Source organism: Hypomesus transpacificus, chromosome 11 (genome assembly GCF_021917145.1).
Source record: "Hypomesus transpacificus isolate Combined female chromosome 11, fHypTra1, whole genome shotgun sequence".
NCBI classification, from domain to species: Eukaryota; Metazoa; Chordata; class Actinopteri; order Osmeriformes; family Osmeridae; genus Hypomesus; species Hypomesus transpacificus.
Window position 1 is genome coordinate 14,805,689 of NC_061070.1, and position 18,996 is coordinate 14,824,684.

At 47.8% G+C, this 18,996-nt stretch overlaps 1 protein-coding gene across 1 annotated transcript; it reads right to left on the reverse strand.

Annotated features, from left to right (window-relative positions):
- Positions 1-671: 671 nt before the first annotated feature.
- On the reverse strand, positions 672-18,484 carry pcnx2 (pecanex 2). The gene is made up of 35 exons (XM_047029442.1): positions 18,132-18,484; positions 16,868-17,070; positions 16,661-16,778; positions 16,505-16,541; positions 14,499-15,746; positions 14,130-14,310; positions 13,784-13,926; positions 13,309-13,387; positions 12,903-13,038; positions 12,181-12,323; positions 11,872-12,025; positions 11,732-11,764; positions 11,219-11,390; positions 10,957-11,067; positions 10,765-10,856; positions 10,082-10,191; positions 9,711-9,819; positions 9,513-9,605; positions 9,109-9,259; positions 8,787-8,928; positions 8,082-8,256; positions 7,182-7,290; positions 6,848-6,977; positions 6,032-6,090; positions 5,719-5,934; positions 5,355-5,608; positions 4,897-5,130; positions 4,373-4,476; positions 3,995-4,139; positions 3,455-3,685; positions 2,864-3,138; positions 2,129-2,301; positions 1,761-1,939; positions 1,259-1,507; positions 672-1,065 (listed from the first exon to the last, which is right to left on the reverse strand). Exons 1-35 carry the CDS (start codon positions 18,282-18,284, stop codon positions 883-885), a joined length of 6,324 nt encoding a protein of 2,107 aa, XP_046885398.1. The 5' UTR covers positions 18,285-18,484; the 3' UTR covers positions 672-882.
- Between the last annotated feature and the right edge of the window lie 512 nt (positions 18,485-18,996).

The following is an 18,996-nucleotide window of genomic DNA, read 5'->3' on the forward strand; positions in this document are numbered from 1 at the left end:
TGTTCTACAGTACAGTATGTCATTACATCTTCAGCAAAAAACTTTTTTCTAAACACCATGGTGCAGTGAGTTATCAGTCTGAATCCTGCATTTTGTCCTGGCCGCCGGCTACACATTTCCAATAACAGATAAAATGCCTCGGATTTAGAGACATAATATTGCTGGAAATAACTCACACAACCCATGGTGCATCTAATCCATTTAAGCAGTTAGCCTGTAAAGCTCACTAAACCAACCATCTTCATGCACGTTAGTCAGGAAGGAGAGGCAGGGTGAGAATTACAGGGGGTTTGGGGGGGTCTGAACCCCCTAATTAAGACTTGGACCCCCCTACAAAGAGGTCAAAACAACAGGTCGGGGGGGTCGATACGCGCTTTTGACTGCTAGACAAAAGATGTTTTCCCATTCCTGAGGTAAACTAATCTCTGATCTAATATAAAGTGAACATGAATATGGGTTTATGAGGGAGAAAAAAAAGATTCTGTGTTTAAAGAATCAAAAAAGAGCCTACTTCTCAATTTAACTTTAGTTTGACTGTTTTGTTTGTACATCAAACAAGTTTTTTCCCCCTCAAAACTGTATTTACACACACACACACCACAATCATGTGTCTTTCCCCTTACCAAATCTGTGGATTTGCGTAACTTTATTAACACACAGGAGTTCTCTGGTTGAAAAAGTCTGTGTTTATTCCAGTCTCTGGACCGACATGTTAGTTCATTTACATTCAAACAACAGGTGTCACCATGCTGTGGAACAGAGGAGGAAAAGAGGAGCAGACGTGGGTTTTATCCGCATTCCATCTTCTTCCATTAAGTGTGTGTTGGTATGGTCTCAAACTGTATTTGATCAACGCATGTGTGTGTATTTGTGTGTGTCCTCTCATTCGGTGTTTTGATCAGTCAGTGGCTCCTGGGATGCAGAGACAGAGGCAGAACCAGATTCTTCCTGGGTCCTGTCCAATCCCTGGCTGAGGCCTCGGTCACCTGACTGCATAGTGTCTCTAGGACCAATAGCTGTGTTGGAATTTGAGGCGTCTATACTCTCGTAGGCCTCCGAGGTCCACTGTGAGAAGAGTGAAGGGAAAGACCCGAGAAAGTCCTGGATTGATTAGAGGCTCTTAAATGTACAGTCAACTACTTAAAGGGGGCAACCAACACATAGCATAATCCTTCATTATTAAATAATGATTTGATGAACGAGTAGAAGGTGGAGTTGAAAGCAAGGCAGAAAGGTCAGTGGGTCAAGGGTGAGGTACCTGTGTGGCCCGGCTGGTGGAGCGATGTGAGGGTCCGATGGCGATGTTGACACTGCTGGACGACTGCGTGTCGGTGGTGTTGCCCCCCTCGGCCGCCGACAGGCCTGATATCACCAGGCCGCTGGAGAAGCTGCGCTTGCCGAACAGCAGGCTGAGGGTGGAGGAGGAGGAGGACACCTGGCTGGAGCGCTGCTGGGCCGCCGCAGCCAGCTGGGAGCTCAGGCCTCCCGCCGTAGACAACCGTGGGACCTGAAGAAAGTATGTTAGTATGTATCTATGTGTGTGTATGATGACGTTTATCTGTATTTATTGTATTTATTTATGATGAGTGGTTTAGTTATTTATTTGTGAGTGGTTTTAACCGGATCTTAGAATCGATTTTCGTTCTAGCTCATGTACCATGTTTTGGAATGACAATATAAAATCCTGATCCTTATTCTTACAGAGGAGAGGTGTGATGAGAGGCAAGGTGTGTGTGGAGGGAGCGTGTGTGTGTGTGTACCTGGGAGAAGATGGAGGCAATGGAGGTGTTGAAAGACAGCTGGCTGTTGGAAAGACGCCGCACCAGACCGTGGGCGGAGCCTGAGACCTGCTGGCTGTCTAGGATTGGCCCTGATTGGCTGGTGACAGGTGGGCGTTGGCTTTGGGGCTGGACCGACCGACTCCTGTACTCTCTCCTGCCTAGAACCACACACACACACTCACAAATGTTACCCTAAAGCTTAAACGGTGCCCTGCAAACCAGTAACTCTTTCGTTTCCTTCTCGTCTGCTTTGGCAGGTATCTACTCTCCAGTCCACAGATTCAGAAAGTAGCCTAGCATCCTGTAAAATGGTGCTGGCGTGTGTTTTCCTGGTCGTGCCGAGGTACCTGTGGTATGGTGCCGGCTGGCCTGGGAGGTCCTGGGCCGGGCCTGGTACAGACTCAGGCTCTGGGAGGTGATGGATGGATGGTTCTGACTGAGGGTTGATGAGCCACCTGCACAATCCACATCCTCCATGTTCACCCCACTGTTACAGCTGGTCAGGTTGTCCTTGCGCACCCTGGAACACAAACACACACATGAACTAACATGGACACGTGTGTGTTCACATGAGCACACACACACATCCTCCTGCACACACTAACTACTGTAAAACAGGCATCAGAGATAATGTATTCTTGCTGACATAGCAGGCTTCCAATCTGTGCTTTTAGGCTAGTGCTGAAATTGAGGAAACACATTTAACTCAAGGGTAATGAATTAGGATTATAAATCTAATCTAATCTCAGATGAAAGCCTTGCATAAGAGGCTTAAAGAGTGCTGCTCGGGTTCACATACACACACACACACACGTATACACTTATACATAATAGTGCCATTAGCAGAACAGTGGAAGCTAATGAAGAATTATTCAGATGAGGCAGGCTGCTAGCTAGCATGTTCCCAGGCCTCAGGCTAGTATAAAGGGGAGAAGAAAAAAGAGAACGAGAGAGAGAGAGAGGTAGGATGATGAAGATGGTGCTGTCACTGCACAAAGACTCTGGCAGTTGTCCCAATCTCTACCTTTCTCCCTTAAATGCACCCCTATACACCCACACCACACACCCTCTCCAGCACTCACCGTAGCCATTTGGAGCAGAGCCAGCTGCGAATGGCATCCAGGCTGAAAGGCCCTCCCCAGATGCTTCTCAGCTGGCGATGTGTGCCCATGTAGGACGTCGTCAGGGGCGACACGTACATGGGGTATCCCAGCGGCTGGTCACATGACGAGTTAATCATGTTCCGCAGAGCCTGCTTAGAGTTCTGGATGCTGCCACGTTCCGGGTTCCTGTTCCGTAGGAACACTAGTTCCTGTTGTTGCCCCGCCCACAGGCCTCGCACGCACTCCTTATTGATCTGGGGGGATAGGGGGGGGGGGGGGGGGGGGTAGGGGGGTTACAGATACAAGTATGTTGTGGAAAATCGTAACAAATGGACAACCTTAACCCTGGAGTCAGGTGGCTGAGCGGTTAGGGAATCGGGCTAGTAATCAGAAGGTTGTCGATTCAATTCCCGGCCGTGCCAAATTACGTTGTGTCCTTTGGCAAGGCACGTCTCCCTACTTGCCATGTGTGTCCCCGTACTTACTGTAAGTCGCTCTGGATAAGAGCGGCTGCTAAATGTAAACCTTGACCTGTCTTTGACATCAACACTTCTTACACCACTGCCTCACCTTGATGACCTTGAAGCTGAGGTGGCGTTTGTACAGCATGATGATCTTGTACTCGTCCGTGCCGTCGTCCACCATGTGGCGAAGCGTGAGCAGCGTGTCGCGGCTGGACAGCACCGCCTTTCGCCAGGCGGGGTCGCTCTCGTGGCAGATCACCAGGCTGCCGCGGTAGTTACTGATGGCCTCATACAAGATGGACGCCTCCTCCGTCTCCTCCAGACACGTGAAGTGGTCCTGAGTGGCCGATGAAGGAGGGTCAGCATTAGGCACGGTCAGGCTCTGTATCTGATTCACAACGTGCACATCGCTCTCCTCGTCGTGAGGAGATGAACAGGTCACCGAACCAGGTAAGTTAACTCCCCAGCTGACACCCAGCGTTGAAGCAACATTGCCAGTAGGTTGCTGCAACATTGTGAATCAGCTGGTGGGTTAACTTACCTGGTTATGTTGCATAACCTGCTTTCTGGAATACCCCCCAGGTCAACTGGAGTTTGGGTGTCGTGATGGTGACAGGGCAGCGTGGCTGTTTCACTGCTAGTTTACCTGATGGAGTTTGAGGCTCATCCTAACCCCAGGAGCCACCACCTTCTGCAAGAGGTCCATGTCTGCAAACACCCACTCATCCTTGGTGGCGATACGGAAGTCCCCCTTAAACAGGGTGTTAAACCCATACAGGAAAGACTCTAGACTGAGAGGGAGGGGGCAGGGAGACAAAGACAAAGGGAGGGAGGGGAGGAAGGAAGGAAGGAAGGAAGGGAGGGGGCAGGAAGTGAGAGAGAGAATTATAAATGGTAGACTAAATGATGTCATGTAACTGCCCCCTTTTGGAACATCTATGCAACTACAGACCTATCCATATGCAATTCCAGATGTTTTGATGATATATACACTTTTCCTTGTTTACCTGTTGTTTTTGTTTACCTGTTGGACATGTTGTGTGAGGCTGTTCCCAGTGACCTCCGCCCCAGGACAGAAAGAGCGTAGCACAGAGTAACCAGAGGGGAGTCCTCGTCACACTCCACAGGCTGCAAACACACACACACACACAGACACAATATCCGTATACTGTATTCATTCAGTGAAGGTACTGTCAAACTTTTTATGAAGAAAATTAAATTTAATGGCCCCCATTGTCAGCTATGACAAAAGCTGTCCCACCCACATTTTAAAACAAACCTATAGCCCTAGTGAAACTATGACGAACAAATGACACTGTTCCCACTTGAGCTCTCTAACCAGAGGACTGACTAGTCCTCCTGTCTGTCCCTCTAACTGCCTGTCTGTCTGTCTGTCCCTCTAACTGTCTGTCTGTCTGTCTGTCCCTCTAACTGTCTGTCTGTCCCTCTAACTGTCTGTCTGTCTGTCCCTCTAACTGTCTGCCTGTCTGTCCCTCTAACTGTCTGTCTGTCCTTCTAACTGTCTGTCTGTCTGTCCTCCTGACTGACCTGCTCCCTCTTGTTAGCGCAGTACTGGATCCACTCCAGGTAGACGTTGCAGAAGCTGGCGCGTGTGACACCCTGCAGACAGTGGACATAGTCCTCGTCGATCTTTACGCTGAACACACCAGGGTCTCTCTCAATGTGGTGCCACTTGGTGTAGGAGGTGAGGGCCTCCTGGAGGGCCAGGTCCTTCAGCCATGTCTGCAGCTTGGAGCACTGCACCAGGTAGTAGATGATACTCTGGAGAAGGGAAAGGGGAGAGGGGTCATACCATGAGTTCAGAAATAACCGTAATGTGACATTCAGTTCGACTAGGTCAGGAAGGAATTCACTTTGACTAGGTTAGGAAGGAATTCAGTTCGACTAGGTTAGGTTAGTAAGGCCTAGGACCTTGCCTTCAGATAATAGGTGACCAGCAGGAATTCAGTTTGACTAAGTTAGGTTAGTAAGGCCTGGGACCTTACCTTCAGATAGTAGGTGACCAGCAGCTTGCGGAGGTCGTACACCTGCAGCATGGTGGCAGCGTTGTTCTCGCTGATGCTGTAACCCTCCAGCAGGTACTTGGTGGTGGTCACCTCCCAGGCCAGCCAGCGCAGGTTGAAAGCCGCGTTACAGGACAGCACGTGGGGCAGGTGGCCTGGCTCGCAGCAGCAGCAGCCTTCGTCCTCCTCCACCCCCTCTGTGATGGCCTCCACCTCCCTCTGCTGGCAGTAGGTGCCTAGGCAGGAGGGGGGGGGGGGGGGTGTCACTGATAAAGTGTCTGCAGCCCTCTGCTGAGCATTCACCCTGTGGAAGCTGCCATAGGGTGAAAAAAAAAAGGTGCCTGACCTCTGAACTCAAGGCCCCGGAGCTGGAAGGTGACGAGGCCGTTGCCGACCTCCACGATGTGGACGAAGGCGTTGAGGTAGTCTGAGGCCAGGATGAAGCAGTCTCCAGAGCTGTAGTTCCCCCAGCGGCCCAGCAGGAGATCCCCACACAGGCTGTGCTGCAGCGAGCGCGTCAGGTACTCATAGAAGATGGAGTTTAAGTTGTTGTCATCGCATCCTGGGGACAGAGGAAGGGCTAGTGATGAAGGATCGTTCTTTGTTTGTTTTTTTGGTGGTCTAAATTAAAGAGTGGTATGTATACAAATAGAGGTTACCAGTCTCTTTATCCACCTGAGACACCAGTCTGCTGTTGGAGTTGTCTATACGTTTGGTGCTGCAGAGAGAGAAAACAGCAGAGGAGAAGAGACCCGAAAAGTGGAGAGAGGGAGAGCGAGAGAGAGAGAGAAAGAGAGAGAAAGAGAGAGAGAGAGAGAGAGAGAGAAGAGAGAAAGAAAGAGAGAAAGAGAGAAAGAGAGAGAGAGAGAGAGAGAGAGAGAGAGAAAGAGAGAGAGAGGAGAGAGGAGAGGAGATTAGGCACAGGTCAGAGCAAACAGACATGCATGACATTATGGATGTTATGCAAGTACAAGGTCTGATAAACAACACTACAAGCCCAAGCTGGATTCCAGGACATATTCTGAGTGTTCTTTTTCAGACCTCTCAAGTCACTGTTGTGTAAGAACAGGAAAAGATGTCTTCATCAATAAGTTAAAGGGTGGAGTAGCTTGTCTCGTTTCCTTGAGCCTAGTCAGGGCTACAACACTTGGCAAAGGTGTTTGTGTGTGTGTGTGTATTTATGTATGTGCACGCAAATGACATCATCTGTCAGACAGACTTGCTCATACAGGGAGGTCTGTGGCGCTTGCTGGGGGCTTGTGGAACATGCAAATTTCAAAGACTTTCTCTCTCTCCTGCTATCCTGCTTTCTCTGAAGCTGCTTTCTCCTGTCCAACGCTTTCATTCAGCGTCTACTCTTTACTCCCTATTTCTAGTTCTACTTGTCTTCCTCCCCAGGGTTTACAGTCAACATCCCTCTACTTCTTCCCTGACTACACATAGGTCCACAGGAGGGGGTGGGGTGGGGTTCTTACTTGTAGTTCCTCTCCCAGAACTTGACGGGTCGTGGGTAGGAGGTGATAAAGATGGCGCTGCCCAAGAAGGGGCTGAGGGGGGTGTAGAACATGGTGGTCAGCAGCGTCTGCAGCAGCAACATGGCCGAATCTGAACTGGGAATCAAGGTCTTGTCCGGCAGCCAGAATACACACACCACGAGAAATACACAAACATGCAGACAGACATGGTACTCACCCATACACCCTGTACCCAGATTAAGAAACCAGCATGCATAGCTACACCCACACACACACACCCACACACCACAAAACACGGGGTAAATGACGGCCTGTTTAAGGGGTTTAAGGATACGAGGTACGGCAAAGGGCTGGGCGAAGGCGTGGAAGGCGGAGCCCCATGCTATCTGCCAGGGAGCGATGTAGACCATAATGAAGTGCAGTTTCAGGAGCAGTTCCTTCAGCTGCAGGAGAGAACGACACAGCCAATAAGCACCAGGAGGTCAGAGCGTGCGGTTCTAATCACCTGGGAGGGTTTCTGGGAGGACACGGTGGTCAGAAACCAAGTTTCTGTCAAGAACCCCTCAGATCTCCAGGAGCAGAACACAGACTGCTGTCTATGTGAGTCACAGAGACACCCACACACCCACATTCAAACCTACACAACTCCACACACACAGACACAACACAAAGAAAGAACTGATTGTCCTTTGTACCCGCTCCTAAAATAGCTAGTAGATAAGATAGTCAGGAAGAAGAGCTACACACAAGGGAGGTGTGGATGATGTCTTACTGCATCAACACTGCTACTACACATCTGTAATCCCTAGGGAAACTTGGGAAGCTGGTGTCAGTTCTCTCTGCCCACTGGGTGGGGAGGGTGTGGGAGAGCGGGAGTCAGAACTGAGGCCGGGTCGCCCCGGGAGTTCACTGGATTTGTGCACTTACCATGTAGGCAGAGGCCTTATCGCTAAGGCCTGGATTCGAATCCGGCCTTGGTCTTTTGCGGCATGACTGCCCCTCCCTCTCACTTCCCTGCCTTTCCTGTCACACTTCACTTACAGTAAAACTGGCTAAAAAAGCATGGAAAAAAACTGAACACATTTTTTGAGAAAAATAGCAAATAATTGAAAAGCAATAATTGAAAAGGCCTTTTTCGAGTACGTCATATTCCCTCGGCTTTCAGCATTTGTATCATTTATTTCTGTGTGTGTGTACGTGTGCGCACGCACGCACGTCCCGGGCCCCGACTGACCTTGTGGAAGACTATGGACATGACAAAGAAGTCGAGCAGGAAGCTTTCGGACTTCTCGCAGTCAAAGGTGAAGAAGAGGATGGTGAAGAGGAGGGTGACGAACTGGAAGCTGGGATTGCAGAAGGAGGAGCGCAGGAGCTTCATCCCAGCAACTGTCATCAACAAGACATCACAGCTGGAGCGAGACACAGACACCTGAGCCAATCAGGTCCAACACAGGCCCAGCAAAGCAGCAGCAGCAGCAGCAGGACACTAACATCCTGCTCATAACATGACATCATCGCATGCTCAGCACAGTGTGTGCTCAGAGGCAGTCTATGTTTGTTAGAGTCTCATTCCTGACAAACACTTTAATTGTTGGCTTGATAGACTGCTGTCTTAGGATAATACACATGTTTTAACGGTAGTGTCAGAACTGCTTAACTTGGTGAGCGACAGGGCGGGATGAAGGGGGAGATGGAGGGCGTATGGGGGGAGAAGGGTTTCTAGAATCATCTAGAGGAGATGACAGAAGAGAGGTTGGAGAGGAGTATGATCGTTAAGATGAGAATACGGGCGAGGAAAGCTGGGATTATTATTAGGGGGGTGTGATGGGAAAGGAGAGGAGAAAGGAGGAGAGGAGGAGAGGAGAGGGGAGAGGAGGAGATGGGGGAATGCAATAGAAGTACAGTTTTCCAGTCAGGAGAAGATAGAGAGGATACTCACTGGATGCCCAGTTTCTTCCGATGGCTGAGAGAGAAGCCTTCGTTGGTGAGTGCGCTCAGCACAATGGCAGGGTAGATGACGTACTTCTCGAAACAGAGCAGGCCCACGCAGAGACGCTCAAACCACATCAGCTGGGCGTCCTCTGAAACAGGAAGCCCACGCTACAATCAACCAATCAAATCAAACCAAAAAGCATTCACAAGGGAAAAGCTCATGAAAGAAACACGTCCAACATGTGCACAAAGTGTTGTTTTAACTGTGCTCCCTGTCAGAGTGAACCAGTGACAGCAGTAAAAGGTCAGGTGTCCCGCCTGGTCCTGACCTCGTGGTTCAAACTGCCCGTACTCCTTGCTTTTGAGGACAGGGTGAGAGATCCAGAGCCAGGGGTGCTGCTTCCTCATCTGGGGGATGAGGTAGTGGGTGACCATGCCCACTGTCCCCGCCAGCGCATACAGCACAATGGTGACAAACGGCTGGACAGGGGAGAAAGGGGGAGAAAGGGGGAGTAAGGGGGTAAGGTGAGATGAGGAAGAACAGTGAGAGAGGGGGAGTAGGGTAATGGTAGTAGTGGTAAAATTATCATATTCATCTTTTTCTACAGAATTGGAAGTGTACTTCAAATGTACAGATTCTCTACTTTTTCATGTTTGTACTTATACTTTGTGAGTATACTTGTGTTTTTTCACTTGGGTGGTTAAAGGATTCATCAGGGTCTGACAAACTGACCTTAAGGGACAGGAAGACAGTGCTTGCTGTGATGGCGAAGGTTAGGATGTAGGCGATGGAACACACCACTAGATCTGAATACAGAATCTCCTTCTGCAAACAAAGAAGAACAATGTACAGAATGTTACTGTGTTACACCATCCTCACCCTAACTCCATTTGTTTTCCTGGGAGAGGGGAAAAATGTAGTTATTCTCACCACAGAGTTCCTGAGCTTTTCCGGTAGGGGGTCCTTGATGCCCGACGCATCTTCATCCTCCTCTTCGCTGTCAACCAGGGCTGGCATCAGTTTAGACTTGATAAGAGACCTAGCAGGGTGGGGTGTTAGTTGAAGGATTAGGGATTACAGGGGTAATTATTATTCGGTGTACAGTGTTATGGTTGACTGTTTACAACTGCATAGACCAGTTGATATCTGATACATGCAGAGGGGCAGAAGGATAGACATCAAGACATAGACACAGACAGAAACTGAGAAGGCCAGCCAACCAGCCCAAACAGCCAGCCAGCCCAAACAGCCAGCCAGCCAGCCCAAACAGCCAGCCAGCCAGCCCAAACAGCAGTACGTACAGGAGGGCCGAGGGGTCGCTGCTCTGGCGACTCAGGTGGTAGGACAGGACCACCAGCAGCCCACAGAACCCTGAGAACAGAGCTGGTGTGTGCAGCTCATCCCATGGCTCCTGGACAACCACACACAAGACAGAAGGTTACAGGGGACAAACAACATGAAGCAGTAATTGCCAAATATTCATATTCTGTAAAGGAGAGCAGAAGACTGGACAAGGCACCCTCATGTTTCCTTTTTCTTTTACTAAGTTAAGTCTCTCTATTAGGGATCTCTTAGCGTTCATGTCAGTTTAACAGTCGTGTGCACTGCAGTTTGTGTTGGCACAACATTCTCACTACGGGTATGTGCTATTTTGCTTTTCTGTAACCAGACTCTTGGACACATTAATACCATCAGTTAGAATACTAAATCAGATATTGGCCAGCAAGCAAGTCTGACAGAAACTCGTTCAGACAACCAGGGCCCACCACCCCTGCAGCCCTCACTAGTCTGCCAAGGTACTCTGTACCAAGCTAGTCAAAAGCTTTACTTCTACCTGTCCTACACATTGCTTTACTCTGCTTCACCGCACTCTCTCACACAGAACATTCCCAGAACTATGGCAACTGAAATAGAAACACTTTCGCATGATACAGGCATACCCATTCTAACCTTAGCCCAAGCCCACCAGTGAGTTCAGGAATACCTTGAGAGCCCCGAAACAGAAGCCGTAGAGCAGGGAGAAGGCTGTCAAGCTGCGGAGGAGGCTGTACACGGCAGAGTGGAGCCCCGTGGCAGCTAGCAAACACGGTTGGGTTCAGGGGTTTACATAACAATGTTAGATATTTCGAGTTAGTTGCTAGTAAGAATGTTTCCAGAAAAAGAGAGCACCACAGACCTGTGCCACCGAAGAAGTGCATGTCGATCTGCTCCAGCAGGTAGATGACAAAGGTGTTAATTTGTGGAAACAGTCCAACGAGGAACGTGATGGGGAAGCAATAGGTAAAACCTGAAACAAGGAAAGCGATTACAGACTGTGGACTGGCATAATTATACAATCCATATCAAACCAATGTTTAATTTCAACAAAGCCATGGCGGCAAGTCTTTTCCACTCCATACCCGGTAAATGTCAGTAGGATATAAGTGTCAGTGCCATACCTACTAAGATGTCCCGCAGGAATTGGAGGGTGTCGGAGATAGTGATGGTGATGCCGTAGATACTGGAGACAGGAAGGTCTTTCATCCTGAGGCTCTGCTCCAGCAGCCAGATCAGACTGCAGAATATACAGAAGTAAGCTGCCCGACTGTAGGCTACCAGCTGGTTATGGCCCTGGAAAGGGAGAGGGTGATTGATTTTAAGAGAAGGGACAGATAGAGAGAGTCAATATATCTACAGTAGTCTGGAGCAGTAGTGCTTTTTCTGCAATTTTTGACTTTAATGACTTGTTATGATGACTTACAAGGCCGTAGCCATGGAGTCAACATTGGGGGGGGATTTTTATTTATTCATGATCATTTCGGACAGCGGCCTGTCGTAGCGTAGCACATTTACATTTTTATATCAATATATTGGGGGGGACATTTTGACCAAATGTGAATATTGGGGGGAAGTCCCCCCCCCCCAATATGTATTATGATTACGGCCTTGATGACTTATGATTTCAGACTTACATGGGTAGGTGAGGCAGCATCAGGTTGAACACTCTGCAACACAAGCAACAAGACATAAAGTTCACGGTCTGTTCAACAGTAAGCTATCAGCTAAAGATAGACTTTGCGTGATAGGTAGTGTGAAGGGTCATCTGCAGTACCTTGAGCAGAGAGTACTGGCAGCTTGCAATGACAAGGCAGAACTGGAAGACCCAAAAGTCTTTGAAGCAGCCATGGTTGAGCAGAACAAATCCAAGGAACGACACAAGGAAGGCCAGAAATACCGCCACCAGATTCTCCACAACATCCTGGTTCCTATAGGGCCACATAGCCTACCTATTAAACACTCAAACTGCTTTGCACTGACCTGACCAGGGACCTAATTCAGTACACCTGGTTGTGGGAATAGTGGACACTTTTATCAGAGTTTCTATCGCTTACCAACAGTTATAGGTGAGGTGACTGTTTACCTGTCCAATAGGGCAAGCAGAGTGAGTCTGTCATACAGGAGGTTGATCCACTTCCCTGGAAAGAGTTTGAGTTTGTAGTAGAGTTTCCTGGAGGGCTTCTCTTGAGTGGAGGTTTCCGACGACTCGTCTATAGAGTCCTCTTCCTAGAGAAAACATTGTCGGAAAATCAGTCTTATTACAGCACAATTCATGTGGATCATCAATCTGTGTCAACACAGATTCTGTGTTGGCCACCATATAGAGATACTGTGATCTCAATGTGTTCACATACAGCCTTGTTTAGTAATATCAGTGTGCTTGCTTCGTAATTGTGAATGAAGAAGTAAAGTGCTTCTTGAAACCCTATCTCAACCTTAAAAGGAAAGAAAAGACCACCATGCACCTTTCCTGCACATTAATCACCTCACAGAGATGTCTAGCTGGCATTCCTTCCCCCAGCAGCCATTAGTTAGCCCACAGCCTCTACAGAATGGTGTTTGCTGTCAGCCACAGACTAGGAGCTAGGAGCTATAAGCTGCAGGGAGAAGGCTATGGCTGAGTCATATGAGATCTATGGCCAGGCAGCAGAGTTCTCACGAGGCTGTGTAGTGCGATGAATGGCTGCTGTTGATTGTAGGGCAGAGTCACGGAGTCAGAGTCAGAGCGAGTTTTAGAGGCAAAGCAACAAACGCTGGAATCGAAGGAAAATCAATCAATTTCAGAAATCGATCGGGGAGAATCACCTGGAAGATCTCTGGATGTGTTCTACGAGGGCGGATCCTGTGGGCAGGGATGATGCGGCGCTGGAATGGGCAGTCGGAGTGCCCACCCACCAGACCGTCCTGGCACTCCGAGTTGGAGGAGGTAGAGAGAAGGTCACTAGACACACACACACAAACAAACAAACACTCACAACATAAATATTTGTATATTGTATGTTGTTAGGGTATGCATTTTAGATTTTCTCCAGATCATTCAACACATGATATCTTGGGGCTATGTTGTTGTTATTATCAGTGACCTATGCACTTTGTAAAGCTCTCTCTTAAAAGTCGCTTTGGATAAAAGTGTCTGCTAAATGAATAAATGTAAATGTAAATGATACAATCTTTCATATTATCCACCAGACTAAAATGAGTGAGTTGTTACCACATGTTGCCAGTAATGAGTTCCGCCCCCAGTGGTAGGTTCAAGGCTCTCTCAGCGTACAGCTTCCTGGGTCTGTCTCCTGGGAGCAAGAACACAGGAGCAGACAAACAGGGATCACAGAAGAGTTCACAAGGTCCAGAGGGTAGTAGGGTGGGACAGAACCATTTTCTATGGACGATGTGGGAAAGTTGGCAGCTACTCACTGTGTACAGTGTGGAAGGTGTAGCAGGTACTCACTGTGTACAGTGTGGAAGGTTTAGCAGGTACTCACTGTGTACAGTGTGGAAGGTGTAGTAGCTACTCACTGTGTACAGTGTGGAAGGTGTAGCAGGTACTCACTGTGTACAGTGTGGAAGGTGTAGCAGGTACTCACTGTGTACAGTGTGGAAGGTTTAGCAGGTACTCACTGTGTACAGTGTGGAAGGTGTAGTAGCTACTCACTGTGTACAGTGTGGAAGGTGTAGCAGGTACTCACTGTGTACAGTGTGGAAGGTGTAGGCATCTTCCTTGTTGGTGGCCTCTGGCCTGCATATGACCTGCAGCATGGAGCTTTCTGACTGGGAGGTCTGGGAGGGGAGGGAGTCATAGTCTGGGTCCTTCTCCCTGTCTGTCTGGGGGCTAGTCAGAGGACATAAGACATTGTAAGACATCACTCTGATCTCACACAAACCATGGTCTGCCTCCCATACTCTCTCCGTCTATGATAGCAGGCCCCCATGTATATAAGCCATCTGTAGGAAGTTATTAGCCTACGACCATTCTTTTTACATTGAAATAGAGGATATTTTCTGTGATGCCTTTTCTCCATGTTGTTACTGTACCTGTCAGGGGAGACGATGGGTATGGGTTTCTCCAGGATAGTGTGGAGGGTATCTGTGGTGGCCAGGCTGTTGGGCGGGTTGGGACGCTCCAGCTGCTGGTTCTCTGTGTTTGGCCCTGTGTTTGGCACTGTGACGGGCTCTGTGATCGGCTCATCGGGTCTGGGAGTCCCACTCAAGTCTTCTGGAAACAGGTGACAATACAAAATATATTGCTACTTTACTGTTCACTCTAACACAGCTAGACTTTACTTTAGAGATTTTTTCATGATAGTTTGGTATTTTTCAGAACAGGAATAGTCGATGTAACAATTTTGTGACTAATTTATTTTTAATTTATGATGAACAGTCGTAGCAATCATGTAGACCCGCCTTCTTCTACTTCTTTCTCCTCCCTTACTGGCCCTTCTTCCTGTGGGTTGGTTCCGACCCCCCTAGTGCTGAGGGACCCAAGCAGAGAAACAAACTCCAGGAAGTTGGTCTCATTGGGTGTCTGGCCCTCCTTGGCCTCCAGGTCTGACTTGGAGCTGGTCATGGTGGGGTGCTGGTTCTTGTTCTGGGCCCGGTCCACCAAGAGCACTGCATCCTTTCCACTGTCCATGCTCAGGCCTCGGACGTGAGTCCTGCCGCCAGGCCCCAGACAGTATCGACCCAAAGCGGGCGGGATACGCAGGAAGCCATTTGCGTCCATGTTGAGCTCTGGGGGGTCATTCTCTTCATTGTGGGAGTGGACATCAATGCCTGACGAACTATTTTCATTGGTTAGCTGAGAACTGGGATTGTTCTCATTGGTCAGTTGGGGGCTAAGATATTCCTGGTCCAGCTGCAACACATCAGAACTCACTAGATCCTTGGACAACTCAACATCCAGACTGGTTAATGCCTGCTGAGAAGGGTTTGTCTCTGAGACGCTCTTGCCCTCACCCTCCCCTTCTCCCTCCTCTTCAGGTGAGTCGAAGGTTATAACAGGGATCCTGATGTGGCAGTCTCCAGTGTTAGGACCTCCTCCCTGGTGGTCTCCACCCCTCTGAGCGTGTGCCTGGGCAGACTCTAATATGCTCTGCTTCACCGACTCCTCCAGCTCGGCTGCTGTCTGGGCATCGCAGCTCATGGTGATGATGATCTTCACCGTGTCGCTCTCCTCCAGCCGAGCTGATGGGGGCCCCGAGGTGTCCACCAGGACCACAGCAATCTCATCTGAACAGTAGGTTTCCTCCAATGGGCGTTCCTGGACAAGGGCAGGGTGTGGGGGTGGGAGAGCTTCCTGGCAGTCTTCAGGGGTCTCTAGGCAATTGTTGTTGGGATCTTGGTGCTGTTTCTCCTCATTGTCATCCTCCTCCTCTCCCTTCTCCTCCTCTTCACTCTCCGGATCACTCCCCTTGGAGGGAGGCAAACCTTCGTCTGCATCTTCCCTGCCAGCATCCTCCTGTTCTACATCCTCCCTGTCTTGTTTGTCTGCAGCGGCAGTCTCCCTGTCATGCCCAGAGCTGGGCCTCTGCTGGGCCTGCAGCAGGGGGGCACCCAGGTCGGGATTGGGGCTGGACAGGTCATCAGGGGATGGGTCATCCCCGGACATCACAGACCCTGTGGCTCTCACTTCCACTCTGCTATCACCATGACCTGGAGATGGCAATGAACACACAGTTATGGAAATAATTCTCCATGACCGCATTTATTTACTGTGACTGCAACAGCTCTTAAAGCTGCAATTGGTAAAAATGTTTTAATAAATTCAAATAGGAGAAATAGCACTTTAGATTCTTGTCTGAACTTCTGTGCTTTCCTCCAGCTTGACTTTGATTGACAGGGGTTTCACAACATAAGTTAAGGAGGGAGGCCTGTCTCGTCCAAGGAAATTGGCTAGAACAGACAAAACCTTAATTTTTTGACTGAAAAAATCTTTAACTTTAACTTGCACATTTCAATAATGCCAATACATTACACAGAACTTATCTGAAATAAACTATTGCACACAACATGGATGGATTGAATCTTATTTCAAATTTGACTATTATACTGCAGTGTAAAATTAAATTGCTGGACTTTACACACTAAATGCCATTGGCCTAGGGGAAAAATACAATTGTATTGAATTTTACTAAGTGAAAAACGTTGCCAGGGTAGCAGCCTGTCCAAGTTTTGCAATCTCCTCCTCTGCACTTTTATCATGGCCAGACTTTATGAGGTAATTTACTGGTATAAACCAGCTGATGTCTGCATGCCTATCTAACACTGGCAAGTGGGAAAGTGGCCCATTCATCTATGCAACCATTTCAAGGATAGCAGTAGCTACAGTACACTTTGTTCTAACTATGCAGTATGAGAACGGTTGTCAAAATCCAGGTCAATCTATTTGAGCACAGAGAAAATACAGGTACCTTCAGTAATCTTCACATCCTCTGCCTTCGAACACTCCTGTAAGGATGACAGATACAGACCATAGTCAAGATTAATTGACCGTTAAGATACAACAATTTATCATAGTCAAAGCATGACAGTATTATACTGGTTAGGTTGTGGTCCAGTATACTCACCACTCCTATCAGTCCCGAGTCGGTTTCAGTCTGTTTCACCGTGACCTGAATCACTGGACTAGGCCTGTTTCTGGTCAACATTGTCATGGCAACGCTGTCTGGTACAGTGCTACTCTTTCTGTTGGGAAAGACAGAAATAATATGTCGGTGGGATTTCTAATATAATATAACTGTGTGTGTTGGTGCATGGGTGTGGCAGGGTCTTACCTCAGTCCGGCTGGCAGACAGGAGTCAGAGGCATTGCTCTTCTTCTCTGGTCCTCTGCTGACATCAGAGAGGCTGCCCTGGGGCACGGCTTCACCGCGGTCAAACATCAGGTGGAGGCGGTAGTTGGCTGCCTTGATGAGGATGAAGAAGATGGTGACAGAGGTGCAGTAGATACTGAGGGCCATGGTGGTGGGGGGCAAGGCCTGAGAAAGGAAAACAACACACACACACAATTAATACATAAATCACTGTAAAGACTGTATTGACTCGAAGACAATCAAAACATTATCATTTTGTAAACAATCTATCAAAACATTTACAGAGAGGTGTTGTCTGGGCTCAGGACTCCTTGTAGAACATGGTGTTCTGTTCACCAGTAAAGGATGAGAGTCACTCCTCTGAGACCTTAACTGTTGCCTCGGTGCTAAAAGACTTGCTCTCCCTTGGACACATGCGCTACCATTAGCGATAAGTTTAAACTAATGAGATTACATTTCCGTAGCCAGGACCAAGAACACACTTTAACATAGTCCATGTGAGCATCAAATAGTTTTACATTCTGTGAAATAGACAATTACTAAATCAAAACGTAGGTAGGTTTGGGTGACCAAATACACCATTACATAAGCGTAACTACCACACTAATTTATTCACAAATATATAAGGTCAGTAGTTCTAGATATAGCTCACGTCATAACAAATGTTCTTCTGAGTTTCACATCAATGTATTTTGAACAAAAACTATCAGATAATCATTTTGGTACACATAACAAGGTTGTTATGTTGACTTGGACTAGAAGTAGTATAATTATGCAAGACGAAAATCCCTGGAATTGATCTAACCCTAACAATTCAGCCACCTTAACTGTGACTGATCCTTAGCTCCAGTATACTGAACGGTTAAACCAGAACGTATAGCCTAGAGATGAGTCATGCGTGACCATAGAGGTAAGGATGGTGAGGTGTGTCGTGCAGGTCTTTGTGTATAGGTTACACTCATACTTGCTCCTACAACGCATGTCTCGACTTTCCAGACATGCGTTACATCGTAAAACAGCAGCATGCAGTGAAAAATGCGACAACACCTTTTTCTTTTAAGAAAACGCAAGAACAATGATACTTTTATTAGAAACAATTTATGAAAAATGTAGGAAGATTGTTATCATGAAAAAACGTGCAAGTCTATGGCGCTTCTTGATGCAACCGTGCACTAAAACGTTACAAACTGCACATAATGCGGCCTTCGTGTGTTATGTTAACTCACCAAATGTAGTGACAATGGCAGCATAAGGAGGAATATCCACAAATAAAGATGACAAGAATTGTTGAATTTGTTCTGATCTGGGTCGTGGTACCATCCTCCTGTCAGTGATGCCCAAACCCCCTGCCGCAAGGTCTGTACCACCTGGGAAACCATCCTCTCAGCGGCGATGGATGCTGCTACAATGTAACTCGACGTAAAAATGCATACGGTCGCCCCATTTCCTACGCTGTTATAATATAACTATCCATTATGGACTCCATTAAGCAATTTATGAGTGTTTTAGCCGCATCGTTCCATCCGTGTTTCAGGTCACTCATTACGGCTGTGGTCCTCATTCTGTCCCGTCTTCCTCTGTCGGTCCAGCTGCGCTTCTAGTTGAAAAGCCTCTCTTCTCCCCTCCCTCCCTCCACCTCACGGATGCTGCGTCTCAGCTCCGCACAAATCCCATGCGGGAAAATGTACATAGAATGGCATAGAATATAATAAAATAGAATAGAATATGCTACAGAATTAAACGTGTAAGACAAAATTCTGGTAGCTATTGGAATTGTTCAAAATGTAACCTATTTTAAATACATAGACAGGCCTTAGTCTTATAATGTTGAGAGTATTTCACAGGCCAATTACAATTAAATTGGCCATCTAACACAACCACTTATTTTATACGATCACTACCAAGACCAAAGACCAATATCATTCTCTCAAGTGCCCGGCCTTTACTTTGTTTATGAAATTCCTGTCTGCTAAACCCATTATGTGGGTGTTGAGGAAGCCTGAATTGGTCTTTCACACTTAACGGTGTGTTTGTTTGAGTGAGCTTATAATAGAATAACCTGGTTTTATAATCGTCATTGTGTGAGTGTGT

What these genes read in the sequence shown, in the direction of transcription:
- pcnx2 (XM_047029442.1), bottom strand. Translation starts at nt 18,284, where the DNA reads ATGGTTTCCCAGGTGGTACAGACCTTGCGGCAGGGGGTTTGGGCATCA. An exon ending in CTCATTACTGGCAACATGTG is followed by an intron (nt 13,039 to 13,308) that starts GTAACAACTCAC and finishes GTGTGTGTCTAG; the next exon opens with TGACCTTCTCTCTACCTCCT. An exon ending in GCCAGTACTCTCTGCTCAAG is followed by an intron (nt 11,765 to 11,871) that starts GTACTGCAGATG and finishes CTTGTGTTGCAG; the next exon opens with AGTGTTCAACCTGATGCTGC.